Source organism: Octopus sinensis, linkage group LG2 (genome assembly GCF_006345805.1).
Source record: "Octopus sinensis linkage group LG2, ASM634580v1, whole genome shotgun sequence".
NCBI classification, from domain to species: Eukaryota; Metazoa; Mollusca; class Cephalopoda; order Octopoda; family Octopodidae; genus Octopus; species Octopus sinensis.
Genome location: NC_042998.1, coordinates 139,150,848 through 139,167,432, shown reverse-complemented (window position 1 = coordinate 139,167,432; position 16,585 = coordinate 139,150,848). Strand labels below are relative to the sequence as shown.

At 35.1% G+C, this 16,585-nt stretch overlaps 1 protein-coding gene across 6 annotated transcripts in view; it reads left to right on the top strand.

Annotated features, from left to right (window-relative positions):
• The window catches only part of LOC115223178 (protein FAM13A), a 288,109-nt gene extending 271,597 nt beyond the window's left edge, over positions 1 to 16,512 (top strand). For all 6 annotated transcript variants that reach the window (XM_029793658.2, XM_029793651.2, XM_029793626.2 and 3 more), the window contains 5 exons: positions 44 to 130; positions 1,715 to 1,935; positions 4,054 to 4,155; positions 7,183 to 7,237; positions 8,016 to 16,512. In XM_029793658.2, the coding sequence (XP_029649518.1) occupies positions 44 to 130; positions 1,715 to 1,935; positions 4,054 to 4,155; positions 7,183 to 7,237; positions 8,016 to 8,081 (531 nt within the window). In that variant the 3' untranslated portion in view covers positions 8,082 to 16,512. The remainder of the gene's footprint in view (positions 1 to 43; positions 131 to 1,714; positions 1,936 to 4,053; positions 4,156 to 7,182; positions 7,238 to 8,015) is intronic.
• Positions 16,513 to 16,585: the final 73 nt, after the last annotated feature.

The following is a 16,585-nucleotide window of genomic DNA, read 5'->3' as shown; positions in this document are numbered from 1 at the left end:
TTTTTACTAAAATGTAATAAATATCATTCTTATTTAAATACAGCCAAGAGATACAACTGAACTTCAAACAGTCCCAGAAGATCAGCCATTTGAACTCACTGCTGGAGTTTCAACATCAGCTCGACCACTTGTAAGTGACATTTGTATATAATACAGTCCAGAAATGTCTAGATTCTGTTTATGTGGTGGAAACGGTAGTCATCTCTTTCTTCTCTTCTTTCTACCTCTTCTTCCTCTTTCTGCCTCTTCCCACCCCTCCTTTTCATCATCATTTTGCATCTGTTTCTCTCCATGCCTCTATGGGTCTTACCCATGTTGGTTAGAAGGAACAGATCTAAAATGATAGAAGACATTTACTGAAGATGCTACCACTCATTGGGATTGATCTTGAAATCAAGATATTGTGCAAAGTGAACCTTTCAGCCCCATGGCTGTTCCTGCATCTATTTTTATAACATTTTTATGTTTACTATTTTATCTTTGCATCTTAATTATTTCTGTCATTTACCTTAAATCATATAAGTTACAGCAGATGGCTTTATTCAAAACCTACTACAAATGCAGGAGTTCAAACTCTGATTGTCTTTGTATGCTACCACCTTTTTCATCATCAATTTTACATCCACTTTTCTATGTTGGCATGAGTTGGAGGGGTCTGTTCTTTGTGAGCTCCAGGAGTCCCCACTACTCCTTTCTGTGTTTTCTTAGATCACCTTTTCTATTCCAAAAGCTCCTTCTTTCTTCTTGGATTTTAAATTTCATCAAGATAGTTGGAGGTTAGCTTGTAACATCTTGGTTATTAATATGAGAAGTCTCAGTGCTTTCTAAATGTTTTTTTTGTTTCTTATTGTAATATAATGTTACTTCAACATGAACAATGCTATAAAAAGCTCATTAAATCATTATATTAAATATGGTCAGTACACTCTGTAAAGTTGTTGGCATTAGGAAAGGCATTTAGTTGTAGAAGCCATACTAAAGTAGACGGCTGTGTGGTAAGTAGCTTGCTAACCAACCACACGGTTGCGAGTTCAGTCCCACTGCGTGGCATCTTGGGCAAGTGTCTTCTGCTATAGCCCCGGGCCGACCAATGCCTTGTGAGTGGATTTGGTAGATGGAAACTGAAAGAAGCCTGTCGTATATATGTATATATATGTATATGTGTGTGTGTTTGTGTGTCTGTGTTTGTCCCCCTAGCATTGCTTGACAACCGATGCTGGTGTGTTTAGGTCCCCGTCACTTAGCGGTTCGGCAAAAAGAGACCGATAGAATAAGTACTAAAAAAAAAAAGGTGGTGCTCCAGCATGGCCGCAGTCAAAATGACTGAAACAAGTAAAAGAGTAAAGAGTATTAGAGTAAAGTACAGTCCAGCAGCTTGTCAGATCCTGTCAAACTATCCAACCCATGCTAGCATGGATTGGGAAGTAGAAATATATACTTCACAGTATTTTGTTCCCACCAGCCATCCCAGATTAATAAAACATATACCAGTCATACACTGGAGTTAAATCAACCAACTGTATACCTGTTTTATGATATTCAAGTATATTCTCCTTTTGCAAACATGTGATAGTGTACCAACGAGAGGAATCAATATTTTGATTAAAGATTGACAACTCTGCTAGCACTGTCTTTATTATTCTTTCAGAAATCTATTATTCTTGCTGATGTATAATTTTCTTCTTTCTTTCTTTTTTTTTTTTTTGTCTTAAAGTGGAAGAAAACAGTTCATGTGCCTACAGCTGAAATGGAAGATGATGAAAATTTTGATACAGTTGCAGATTTTTCTGTGACCAGAGATCTAGTTTTAACAAGAGATACAATAAAGGTTTCATCAGCAGCAACCTCTGCCGGAAGTGGATCTCCCAAATCTCGCCTAATGAGCACCGGAGAAAGCTCAATTAACCAAGAAGCAACACTTCATGAAATGACTATGTAAGTATATACTATACATTTATGTATTGATACGCCTTTGCACTTAAGTAACAGTTTCAATGTGATCTATGGTTAATAAGAAATAGAATAGAAACACTGAGTTGGAGTAGCTGGCTGACTAGTGGATCCTTTGTAAAATGGCCCCATTTCATCATCATCATCGTTTAACATCCACTTTCCATGCTAGCATGGGTTGGACGGTTCAACTGGGGCCTGGGAAGCCAGAAGGCTGCCCCAGGCCCAGTCTTAACTGGCAGTGTTTCTACAGCTGGATGCCCTTCCTAATGCTAACCACTCCATGAGTGTTGTGGGTGCTTTTTACGTGCCAGACAAGGCTGGCAAACGACTACGATCGGATGGTGCTTTTTACGTGTCACCGGCACAGAGGCCAGTCAGGGATAACATTTATAGTTATCATTCTCTGCCTAGTGTGTTATAGGGAGCAACAGGCTCTGTGATATTCTAAACAACTATTATTTTTCAATAGCTCAATAAAAACACATTTACTGTAATGTTTGTTGCTACTAAATTAACTTGACATACCATGTAGTCTTAAAATTCATAAAATATGTGTGTAATGCTGTTAATTTTTATCATAATTAAACATATCCAGCAATTACAGCTTGAGATATACAGGTTAGCCATTCAAAAACATGCAAAAACAGTTAACTTCACTTCAACCTTTTAGTGTGATGAAAATTTTGACACCAGATAATAGATATTTAAGCCAAGTCAGTAGTCTTTGTGTGTTATTGAATAGTTAGTCTTTCATGCTGTAATTATTTTAGTTTCTACACACTATCTCAGATCATATTACTTGTTAGATGAGTACATCTCTTAATCCTTTAGCATTTAAACTGGCCATATCCAGCCCAAATATGTTATCTGTTTTATGTTCAAACTGGCCAGATTTGGCTTCTTGACTATGCTAAAACGTCATTCTAAAAATAAACAATCACATCATTGAAATTTAGTTGCTACAAGATACTGCATAAGCATTACACTTGGCAGAATAATCTGAATGCTAAAGGATTAAACATCTTTAAATTTACAAGTTTTAAGCTGTAAATCTTGGAGGTACTAATAAGTTAGTTGCACTGAGAAACCCAACTAAAACAATTTGTATTTCACAAAGCTTGATACACTAAGGTATGTGAATGCTTTGAATGATCAACCAAGTTCTAATTTATTTTCAATTTTTTAAAAATTTGTGTGTGTGTGAAGGTTAATTGATTCAATTCAGTAATAACTTTATAAAGAATTATGGTATCAAAGATTGCTTTCCAACTTATTATCATCATTTAGCATCCATTTCCTATGCTGGCATGTGTTGGATGGTTCCACAGAAACTGATGAGCCAGAGGATCGTTCCAAGCTTTAATGTCTATTTTGGCATGTTTTTATGGCTGGATGCCTTTCTTAATGCCAACCACTTTACAGAATATACTAGGTGCATCTTTTCATGGCACTGCATGAAATGCTTCTAGAAAATCTTGAGTTTGTAAAATCTTAACTAAAAAATGTTTTTTGTCTACCTAGATGCAAGCATGACTGTGTGGTAAAAAGCTTGCTTCCCAACCACATGGTTCTGGGTTCAGTCTCACTGCATGGCACCTCGGGCCTTAAACTAACGAAAGCCTTGTGAGTGGAGTAGGTAGACAAAAACTGAAACAAGCCTATGCTATTTTCATGTGAAAGTTCGATGATGATGATGATGATGTATATATATTCATGTGTGTCTCTGTATCTGTCCCCCCCCCATCACTTGACAACTGATGTTGGTGTGTTTACGTCCCTATAATGTAGTGGTTCAGCAAAAAGAGACAGATAGAATAAGTTCTAGGCTTACGAAGAATAAGTTCTGAGGTCGATTTCTTCAACTAAAACCATTAAAGCCATAGCTACAGTCAAATGACTGAAACATGTAAAAGAATACAGACTATAGTCTGCTTTAGTGACCAGGCTTACTTGATAAAAGCAATTTATCCAATAATCAATTGATATGATGATGTTAAATTTAGAATTAATTTTAAATACATTGGAGTTAGTTAAGGAGAAACAAGAGTGAACAGCTTTTAGAAAATAAAGTGTCATTGATGGTTTTCATTGTTAATTCAGTCCTCAACTACAAGAAGAACTGACGAAGACACGAGTTGAGAAGAGGAAGCTGAGAAAGATTCTTCGAGATTTTGAAAATGAATTCCTTAGTCAACATGGACGGTAAGTGGCAATATTTTAGTGCTTAAAGTAACAATCAGTTGTATTTCTATGTCTCCCTTCATATCAGAAACATGTCTTTGTATTTGCTATTGTTGTTATTGCTGGTGCATGACTCAGTGGTTAGAGCATCAGGCTCAGTCATGAGGCAGTGAATTGTGTTCTTGAGCAAGACACCTTTTTTTCACAATGCTCCAGTTCACTCAGCAGTAGAAATGAGTTGCAATATCACTGGTGCCAAGCTGTATCAGCCTTTGCTTTTCCCTTTAATAACATTGGTGGCATAGAGAGGGGAGGCTGGTATGCATAGGTGACTGCTAGTCTTCCATAAATAAACTTGCATACACTTGCACCTTGGAGGGTAACTTTATAGGTGCAATTCCATGGTCATTCATGACCAAAAGGGGTCTTTACCCTTCTTATGCTTTACCTTAGATGTTGTTTGTTGTGTTCTTTTTTGTGCTAGAATGGGATAGACAAGTACATATTGTTGATTTTTTTTTTTTTTTTTTCAAGTAAAGGATTTATTTTTATTCCACAGTGCTAGGGCATTTAAATTTTATCCTTTACTTCTGTCATTGGACGACAGCCATGCTGGGGCACTGCCTTGAAGAGATTAGTCAAACAAGTCGACTCCAGTACTTATTTTTTAAGTCTTGTACTTATTCTGTTGGTCTCTTTTGCCAAACAGTTCAGTTACAGAAACATAAACAAACCAACACTGGTTGTCAAGCAGTGGGGGTGGGGAGGGAGCAAATACAAAGACATACATCTTTATCATTTAATGCAGTGCTGGCATGGGTTGGACACAATTAACTTCCATACAATTTCCATCTATTGGCTCATGGCTATAATAGAAGATATTTGACTTAGGTGCTGTGCATGGGACCGAATCCTAAAACATGTGGTTTACCTGCACCTATTTGTTGATAGGGAATTACCAATAAAGTTCACCATTTGCAGTTCAGTGCTATTTTCATGTGAACACTGAATGTAAGCATTAATACATACACACATCATCATCATCATTTAACATCCATTGTCCTTGCTGGCATGGGTTGGATGGTGTGACTAAAGCTGGAAGGCTGCACCAGACCTCAGTCTGATTTGGTGTGGTTTCTACCGCTGGATGCTCTTCCTAATGCCATCTACTTTACAGTGTGTGCTGGCTGCTTTTATGTGGTATCACATGGGCACTTTTACTGGTGTCACATGGGTGCTTTAACATGGCACTGTATGGGTGCTTTTATGTGGCACCACATGGGCTCTTTTGTGTGACACACATGGGCGCTTTTGTGTGACACCACACAGATTACATATGAATCTACTGACTAAGTACACATAATTTGTTTCTACTCTTGACACATTCACATCTCTAAATGTATATAGACAGACAATTAGGAAAAAAGATGAGGTACGCTCTCACTGCTTGCTTCCTTCTACACACAACCAGCCACTATAGTCAGGGTTTCCAACTTGGTTACAAACTGAAGTCTGGCAGGTTAGATGTAGAAGAATTTGAGACTTGCATCCAAATCTCTGTTTGGTTTCTTCTGTTTCATATTTGTATCTTAAGATAGAGCTGCTTAAGGTTATTCAACTCGAGAACAGCAACAACAACTTTGTGGTAACTGGCTCTAATCAGCTCGTTCAAATAAAGCTATTAAACACATCACTAATTATAGAAAAATTAGCAGCTTTTAGCATCCATTCTTCCATGCTTGCATGGGTTGGATGAAAATTGTTGATGAAAATTTTCTATGGCCAGATGCCTTTCCTGTTGTCAACCCTCACTTGTTACCAAAGAAGGTAATATTTCACCAAGGCCAAGCATGTTTTCACAGAACATTGGAAATGTATGCTGCTGCTTATATGACAATGACACTCATTTACAACTATCATGTAATGTCAGGACAAGGAGATGATACAAGCATACACACATATGACAGTCTTCTTTCAGTGTCTGTCTACCAAATCCATTTACAAGAATATGATTGACCTGGTACTATAGTAAAAGACATTTGCCTATGGTGCCATGGAGTAAGTCTGAACCTGAAACCATGTGGTTGAGATGCAAACTTCTTAACCACACAATCTCATCTGTGCCTAGGCTATCCTGGGGCAGCATTTCAGATATTTTACTTCAGAAACTCCATATGGCCCACTTCCCTTAAAAATTCCTGATGGACCTCAGATGAGCAAATAGTTCTGTTAAACCTGGCAGGATTTGAGATTTAAATTCTCAGTCATCAAAGTAAGTCATTGATTGATTGTAATCTCATCACTTGTATGTGAATCAAAATCACATCTCAGAAGTAAAATGAGTATCGTTGCCATCACACAAACTTCTATGGTTGTTGCCTGGTCTGATAGAAATAGCAACCACATTTCCTTCAAACCATACCCCTGATTATTGTAAAAAAATACACATTGGATAATGTGATCTGACATGTAGTGTTACTAAAAAACAAAAAAGGGACAGTCGTAGCTTGAATATCTCTAATCACCAATATGCTCCATCAAAGCCAACCTGTGACTGAACAACAATATTTATATATCATTATCACTTAGCATCCATTTTCCATACTGGCTTCAGCTAGATGTTTTGACAGGATCTGGTGAGCTGCAGGGTTGCACCAAGCCCTGATGTCAGCTTTGGCATGGCTTCTATGGCTTGATGTCCTCTAAAACCAACCACTTTACACAGTGTACTGTGTGGTACTGGGTGCTTTTCTCATGCCACTATCACTTAAGGGCTTGCCAAATAATTTATAAGACAAGAAAAGTGCAGGAAAAAGAAAAAGTGCCCTCTATTAAGAGGGTGGTGTGGGGGTAGTTTTTGAGATGTGGATGGCTTTATGCCAGATTTTAACCGGTTAAAGTATGAAAGAGGGTTATAATTTTAAGTCATTTGGAACTTTAATCAATTTTTTTCTCTAGATTTCTCTACCAATTCTTCTGTTTCCTTCTATTACGATAAAATTCTCTATGTTGGTTTATATATATATATATATATATTTATTTTTCCAGAAAAGTGCAGAAAGAAGATAAAATTCCTTTACAAGAAGATTACCAAGAATACAAAGTAAGGTTAAATTTTGTGTTTCAAAACCATTTATACACATTCACAATATTTGTATTAGTTTAAATAAATAGAACTTGCTTTGATTTGCCATAATCATCATTTTAATGTCCACTTATCTGTGCTTGTATGGGTTAGATAGGTAGTTGAACCAGGTTTTCTATGCTTGGATGCCCTTCCTATGCACCTGTTTCCAAGTAAAATCATCTTTCCCCATGGTCAGATATATTTTTGCAGAATATTAGATATGAATAACACTGCTTGTATGTCTCCACTCCCAGGCTTGTATATATACATATTTCTAGGAGCAGGCATGTGATTAAGTTTGCTTCTAAACCACATGGTTTTGGGTTCAATCCCACTGTGAAACCTTGGACAAGGGTCTTCTACTCTAGCTCCAGACTGATGAAAGCCTTGTGAGTGAATTTGGTTGATGAAAACTGGAAAAAACCTGGTGTCCCCCCCCCCGCCGTCCATCCATCTGTCCATGTCCATATTTTGACATTATGTTACAGTTGTAAATAAGTGTCACTGTCATACAAGCAGTGTTGTTCATCTCCAGTATTTTGTAAAAACATGTCTGGCCATGGGATAGTACTATCTTGGCAATAGGAAGGGCATCCAGCTGAAGAAAATGTGCCACAGGGAACTCTGAACAATCTATGCAAGCATAGAAAAGGAATGCTAAAATGATATTGATGATGATGATGATGATGCTAATGTGAGATATCATTATTTTTGTGACTAATTGTCATTTCTGTTTTTCCTTTTTCTCTTGCAGCAAGTAAAAGCTAGGTTACGTCTACTTGAGGCACTGCTCTCCAAATACCAGCAACAGAAACTGTAAGCATGTGGTTGTTATTTCTGTTGTTGTTATTGTTATTGCCATCACTGTCAACTTGACTCTGAGCTGTATCGGTGTTTTACTAACAATTCACATTGAACCAGTTCCAACAGAAGGAAGGCACTTCTGCACAGTTCCATATGATTTACAACTTAAAGAACTTTGTCTGAAATAACCTTCATCCCGTCTGTATATTGTTGCTGCCTGCGCAGATAATCTGAAGTTCCATCTTGTTTTATTGAACTGTCTGCAAACTGAAAACTATTGCTCACTGATATTCCTGCTGTAGCACTTCTACCAATATCACTTTTCCCCCCATCTGGTGAGATTTTATACCAATCAGAGAAGAGAGAAATGTTGCAAGACAACCAAACTGTTCGTGCTGATAACACACAAAATCAAAGTCTAATTGCTGCCATTAAACATCTATTGTAACTGTTTCATTACCAAAGACATTTCTTTTCATTAAAGACCAACTGTTTATGCAAACTACTCAAAACAATCTGCTTAAGAATTTGTTCTGTTTCTGCCTTGTGCCTCACTGTTTCAGCTTGAGAACCAACCCTTCCCTCATGTTGTTGTCATTTTGTTTTTATTTATACCCCCTCTTCCTTTCCACCACCTTTCATAGAGCTGTCACTGTACAAGATAGTTGCTACTGTTTCTGTTTTTGTTGTTAGTAGCTGACTATGTATAATAGTAATAATAATAGTAGTCAGAGCATTGTGAAACAATCATTTGCAGTTTAGAATCTTGATGATGATGATAAATACACACACATACACACAATAACAAACATACATACATACATATATATATATATGTACACACACACACACACCTGAGCTATCTTGTTCTTCTTCCAACTTCAGTATTCCACGGTAAAACTAGGTCTACTGCTATGATGGAATGTAGCAGTTACATATTCTACCATTTTTGAAACGGAACCCTCCACATCACACAGAATACCTGATTTACTCTGTTTTTTAAAATCATTTTTTTTTAAAAGTTCCTTCAAAGAAAATGGTTCTGTTAAAGTAAAAAATGATCTCTGATTGTTTTGGAAAAGATATATTAAAACATGTTATTGTAGCTTGAAGCATAATTAGTGGTTATATATATATATATATATATATACATACATACATACACCTGGACAGACATCTCTCAATTAAACTGGAATCAAAGCTGAAATCTATTTCTATGTTTTTTGGGGAAACTTAACCAACAGCTTATGCTTACATTACACACCAGTGCCATTTCTTTGATGGTAATTATTCAGACTTTGGGAAAAGCTAAACTCTAAAGAGATTTAAAGATCTATTGTTACTGAGTCCAAATTATTACTCTGACTTGACTAGCTCCCTTGTTTTGGTGACCATGCATTACAAAACAAAAATAAAATCATCTGATCTGCATTCAAGACATTATTTATTTTATTTATTTACCTCTATTAAAAAGAAAACATTTATTACCAACGAAGTTCTTCTAACTTAGCTTTCTGCTAATATGTATAAAAACAGAAGTTTGCTACCTGTTGCTGGGAGTAATTCCAGGGAAATAAATGTAAACTGCGTCACACAATCTAAAGCCATCATCTTCATATTGTTTTGGCTGTCATTATCGCAGGATATCTTGTCTGTTGGACTTAATTAGTTCTGTATACACTCTTCTCTTAATTATGAAAGGATAAAACATTTTCCTTGGTTTCGAATGGTTAAGTGTGAGCAGGTAAAAAAAAAAAAAAAAAGATTAAAATTCAAAATAAAAAGATGGGAAAGGAAAGAAGGAATGGAAATATGTTGTTTTAGTGAAATGTTATGAAAAAAAAAACGCCAAAAAGAAAATACAAAAATCAATAAATAATAATTGAGAATTTTCTGAAACCTCTAACTGGACTTAACATTCAATACTGTTGTGATCAGTTTTGTTATAGATATTTGGTAGAGTTTTGCAGTAAAGTCTGTCCAAAACTGTGATAACTTTTTCATTGAAAGCTCTTGCAATGGATGTGTTAATGTTCAGCAGACACCTGTCTGTTTGCTGTTTTGTAATCTGCTTTGTGAATTGCTACACTTGACAGCAGTATAACAGAGAAAGAACGAATACCAAAGAGGCTGGGATAAACATTCCTGTTGGTTTCTGAAGTGATTTCTTCTGTTTGTTTTATATATATTTTTTAATCTGTAGAAAAAATGTTTTGGATTAGTAGACATAAATTTTTGCTAATTTCCAAAGTTGGATGTCTTCATATCTTCCTGTGGGTTGTCAAGTATTTTAACCTGCTAGAAATAGTTTTACGAAGGTGTGGTATTGGTTTATACAACAGTATGTTACATTGTCAGCATGTAGGAATATATGTTTGGTGGATCACAAGCTCTCATGCTTCATGTTTGGAGAACAAATGTAGCTCTTGACTTATTGCTATCAAACTGGATTAAGAATTAAAGACAAAGCAGGAAAGTTTAACCATTTTTTTTAAAAGACTCTATTGAATTATAAATAGTTAAAAAAGTGATACAAAATGTAAAAATAGAAAATGCATATCTTCTGTTTTCTGCTGTTTTAATGATATTATTGGATGTTGTTCCTACATAAACTTTAAATTTAATTCCTAGTTTTTAACATAATCATTTTTGTTGCGAGGTACTTAAATTTTAGTAATTTTAACTGCTGGAATAGAACTGAAATATGTAACATCATAATATATATATTATATATATATATATATATATATATATATATATATAAATAAAATAAATATGTTATTGTTTCTAGTATTGATTTTTTAGAAAAAATCATTTCCATCTTCGCATATTTTAGCTTTTAATTCCGAGAAAAATGTTCTTCTAATATCTTAAGAGTTGAGGCCAAATATTTTACACACACATACACACACACTCTCTCTCTTTCTTAGATCTTATTGAAAGAATATTATTCGTTCTCTAATAGTTTCTGATCAGCAAGTTATGCTTGCTATAACAAGGGTAAGGATTAGCATGGCACAAATTCATTTTTGGTACCTGTTGTCTGCAAAACTTATCCTAGTAAATTGGGATTGGTTATGCAAGTGGGTCAGAGATAAAGTTAAATTCCCTTTTTGATCAGTAATGACAGGTGTGTGTGTATGATTATGTATTAAACTTGTTAAGAATTTAGTATCTGTGTATTGTGGTTTGCACTTCCTTTATTCATAACCATTTCAATTTTAAACTATTTTACCTTTTATTTTCATTCAAGTGTATGTGAATAATCACTTGAATGATGTTATAATATTATTTAATAAGCAAATATATTAGTTTTTCTTTTAAGGCATGTTAGGGTACTGCCCTAAGGGATTTTAGATGATTTTTTATTGATTTCTATTTATCAATTTGCTAAGTCCGAATTGGTCTAAAGGGCCATAACTGAATACCTAAATGCCACATTTTATTCTCTGCAACAATTCTCTCTCCCTCTCCAGTCAAATTTCACTCTATTAGTTAATCTGAGACTATGACAGTAGACACTTGCTCAAAGGTATTGCACAGTGGGATCAAACCTAAAACCAAATGATTGCAAAGCAGACTGCTTAACTGCAGTCTTGCTTGCATCCAGTGTTCTTTAAAAAATTAGGTCTTAAGTCTGTTACAAACCCTATGGGCTCATTAGGCTAGAGTTTATCTCAGTTTACATAGCATCTAAGGGAGTGAGAGTATGATACTGCTACTGAACGGGATGCCAGCCTGCTGCAGGATTAACTCCTCTGTCCAGCTGCTGCTGAGATACATTTTCAGCTGAGTGAACTGGAGCAACATGAAATGAAGTAATTTTCTCAAGAATACAGTGTACCACCCAGTCTGGAGAAACGAAACCACAACGTTACTATCATGAACCCAACACCCTAACTAAGAACTAAGGCACACCTTCACATTCTTTAACCCTTTAACATTTACACTAGCCATATCTGACCAAAATATTCTACCTCTTTTATGTTCAAAACCTTTTACACCAACTTTACAATGTCATTCTAAAAATAAACAATCATATCATCAAAACCTCACAGCTACAAGATAATGCATGATTTACTCAAAACAATGTGAATTACATTTGACAGAGCAATCTGAATGCTAAAGGGTTAAAATAATTTTTGTAAAAGAAATTACCTTGTTCTTAATAACAATGGTTCTGTTTAATTTCAATATATCAGGCAGTTAATTCTTTATGATAACTGTTATAGTATCATTCATCAGTTGAGATCTTGTGTGTTTTGTGTGTATGTAATCAATGGCATTTCACTAGGAGTTTTAGTAGTCACAGCTTTGAATTATGTTGGGTAGACGGATTCATTTGATATTTTCTTTGGGAGGATCACTGGTTATTTGTTCTTTTTTTTGATGGTCAAGGCCAATTACTGAAAGTTAATTGGCTATGAAATCTTACCCACCCTCTATCTTCCCTATCTTTATCTCTATAACATTAGTATATACAGTTCTAATGAAAACTGCTCTGGAGTAATAAATTAACTGTCTGTCATATTGTGTGGAAATTATATATATATATATATATATATATATATAGACACACACACATGAAAATCAATGGATGATACCCATTCTCTGCAGTACTACTTGAGTCAGTGAAGCAGCTTTTATTTAGTCGCTTGATCTGTTAGAAACAGTAGCCAAATCCCCCCCCCCTCAACTCCACTGTACTATCATAAATAAAAGAAGTACACATTAGATAATGTACTTTTGGATATGTTGTCTGAATATAAGGTGAGGTAGTCATGGCTAGAATACATTGATCATAGGTGACCTGGACACTGTTGTAGTAAATAACATACATTATTACTCTAAATAAATGTTTATTAAATGGTTATATATTTTCTAATAAGTTGATTTATTGAGAAAATTTTATTTCCTGGAATCTGTTATTTGGTCCATTTAATTACACATTTTTTTTTTCACCCTGTTGTTTTAGTTTTGACAGACTGAAGTTTCACAACAAAACATCTTTGTCTTCTTTTGAATACTAGCAAATATATATATGCTTAGGTCTATAATGAACCTTGGGACTCATAAGGTCAAGCTTAATCCAGTTTCCTTGGTTTATAAGTGACTGAAATGATAACACTCCACTGCACCCCCTGAATGGAGTGCCAGTCCATCACAAGGTTAACTTCCCAGCTATTGGTTGAACTCATTTACAGTTGAGTGAACTGGAGCAGTGTGAAATAAAATGGTTTGCTCAAGAACACTATACGTTGCCTGGTTCAGGAATCAAAACCACAATTTTATAATTGAGTGTAGCACCCTAACTAGGTCTTGGGCCTTTTTACAATCATACATACTGTTGTTAAACTTTCACTCTTTTGATACCAACCTGTCTGAGACCACCCCAGGTTCTATCTCATAATGTTTTAAAGTGGTCCAAATTTTTTATCTTCCATCAAAATTTTGTGCTAATTCGTTCCAGACCCCTGCTTAATAATGAGAAAATTATTTTGTTAAATACTTCATTATTTTAGAAATGAATTGAAACAAAGGCAGTGTATGTTGACAAAAATATGGTAAGGCAAGGATTAAATGTTCTTGGGGGTGGAATATCTGAAAGTGTGAGAATGATTTAAATTTTATGGAATATAAATTCTGCTACAAAAGCAAGAAGAGTGTTTAAAGCTAACAAAAGCATTGGCAATCTTTTATTATAAAGTCACCATTGTTTCACTCCATTCAAGTTCGACAGTTTGCTGGGGTTTTTTTTTAATCCTGGGGAGCTGCAGTTAGCTTAATGTGGTAATGTCCAAAAGAATCATTATCATCATCATCAACTCCTGGGCATCACTGTTTCGAGTCCTCAAACTCATAGGGCTGGTTACCTGGTTTTCATGGTGTAAAAGTAACCAAGATCACAATATTTTCCCTTGAACAGGATGCCAGTCCATTGCAGGGTTACTCAATCACAGCTCAGTGGACTGGAACAATGTGAAATGAAATGTTTTGCTCAAGAATACAATACACTGCCCAGTTCTGGAATCGAAACCATGGTCTTGTGATTGTAAGTAGAATACCCTAAGCACTAGGCCACGTGCCTTTGTTCCAAAAAGTTGCTGGAATCTTAACCATACTTTATTACTTGTATGTCCAGAAAATTTTCTATTGTGCAATGGTGTGATTTTTCTGTCATGTGGCTCAAAGCAGATCATTTAAGGCATTTTTGTTTGTGATTGTTATATAACCAAGTACAGTTGGAATAATTTCTCATTCAGTGATATAGGTATAGGCTTGCATGCTATTTTCATGTATTATAAACTTGTCTTCAGTGCTCTGTCAAAAGTAATTATTATAATAATAATAATAATAATAATGGTGGTTTCTTTTATTTTTTACAATAATGGTTTCTGTTGTGATAATACTGTTCATAGGGCAACCGTTTTATAGAATTTTATACTGTAGCTTTTAAATGGATTTGATCTTTTCTTTTTGTTACATATATATTTAAACAGTTTACTTATCATTTCATGTGGAAGTCTCCAAAAAGATTCTATGATTTTAGTAAAATCAGTTGTTTTAGGTAATATTCTTTATGACAAGGGGAAAAAATTGGTAACAGAACTCATGCCCTCTCAATTTATTATCTTTTCTGTCATATTTTGGACTCTAAGGTTCTCTGACATGACAGCTTCATCATGCTTCAGTAATGTTTTGGTGTTTAGGGTATAGTATGTTGAAAAGGTTTGATTCCATGAGTAAGTGGTTAACATTGGAATGTTGATCATCCACCTGAAGACATGATACTGTTTATGGAAGGAATGATCTTCACTCGGGGAACATTTTAATTGGTCAAAAGTTCACGACATCAGATGAACATTTTAGATGGTGAACATGTTTACCAGACAACTGTGCCATCGTTCATGAAAGTGTAAAGGAAAAGTTTTATACATGCTGCATTATTTATTATCATTGATGGATGGTATGGTGAGGCAATAACCCCTTGTTAATTGACATGTTTGTGAGTCTGTGACCAAGTTAGAATCCACTTCACTTATATCCTTGGGAAAGGCATAAACATCACAACTTCCAATTCCCCATTCATATAAATTTGAGGCTTGTTACCTATGTAAAAAAAAAAAAAAAAAAAAAACCCTCATTATTTTGTAAGCATCGGTTACCAATGTTGGTAGAGAATTGTTTTCTTGCTTCGGCCATGGCAACTGGGAAACACTGAAGCAGCCAAATCTGTGTATATATTTTTCTCTTCTTACTTTTAGAGTATACAAGACTTTTTTTTTTTTGTGGGTGGGATTAGGAAATAGATTCTATCTCTAGCTACCTGCTCCACATTATTTTCTCTCTTCTAACATATTATTGCATAATTGAAAGTGGGGTTAGATAAGACTTACTGGGCAGAAGTATGGTAAAGTACACACATGCATATCCAATATATCTTGTATGTACAGTTAGATGTGTGAGTTTAGCAGTCCATGTAGAGTTTCATCATCCAGTCTTCTTCCAGTATAGTGGTGTGGTTTACTACTGTACTGTTAGTAGTATTTCTGGTTATGATAAACAGAGTAATCATATTTTCTCATATAAAATGTATGTATGCGTACATACTCTCTGTCTCTCTCTCTCTCTATATTCTTCTGGTTTTCAGTACAGTGTAGGAAAATGAATATTTTTGCTGAATGAAATCTTTGTACATTCCAAAGTGGAGAGTCAATGCCTGAGACTGGACACTTTGCACCATCCTATTTTGTTGTCTCATGATTCTGAGTTCAACTTTCACTGTCTCAACTTAATCCTGTCATCTCATGGTTGAGTAGAAAGTGGCAGGGATAGCGTCTAGAATAAATTTATTCCAACAAAATTATTAAAATGTGAAATTTTCCATATGCCTAGCCACAAATGAAGCAAGGAAAACCAGGGGAGGTCACTCTTCCCTTAAAGAGTAGCCTTTAAACTGGATACTGACTTGTTGGCTAATTTTCATTTTAAATTGAGATAGACAGGCATAGGGAGACATTTATATAAAGATGTACTCAATTCTAGTTACTTACAGAAATTGAGACAACTGATATAAAGTCACCAGACCATTTGGTTATTGACTGGTAATAATATTCAGGTACATCTGCTGAAATGTTAGTTGTCTTCTTTCTTAATACACTTGATTTGGCTCTTGGCAGAAGAGTTTAGATGTAGCAGATTTTTATACAAAGTGACTCCTCCATAGGATATTACATCCAGGAGTGAGGAGAAGAGACTGGCTGCTTCAGTGGCCCTTTGCTTTGTTGTTGCTATTGCCGCCGTCCAATGTTTTGAGACTGTTTGTTGAGTGGTCAAGTATCAGATCAATCTGAATGAAGTTATGTACAATAATAATAATAATAATAATAATGTAAATACAGATGGAAACAACAGATTGAACAGAATAATAAATATACATCCACTTTCATTGTCTTTGTTTTTCTTCCAAGTTAAAATCTTGGCTACTTACATGTGTTTCTTTAAAAAAATTTTTTTTGT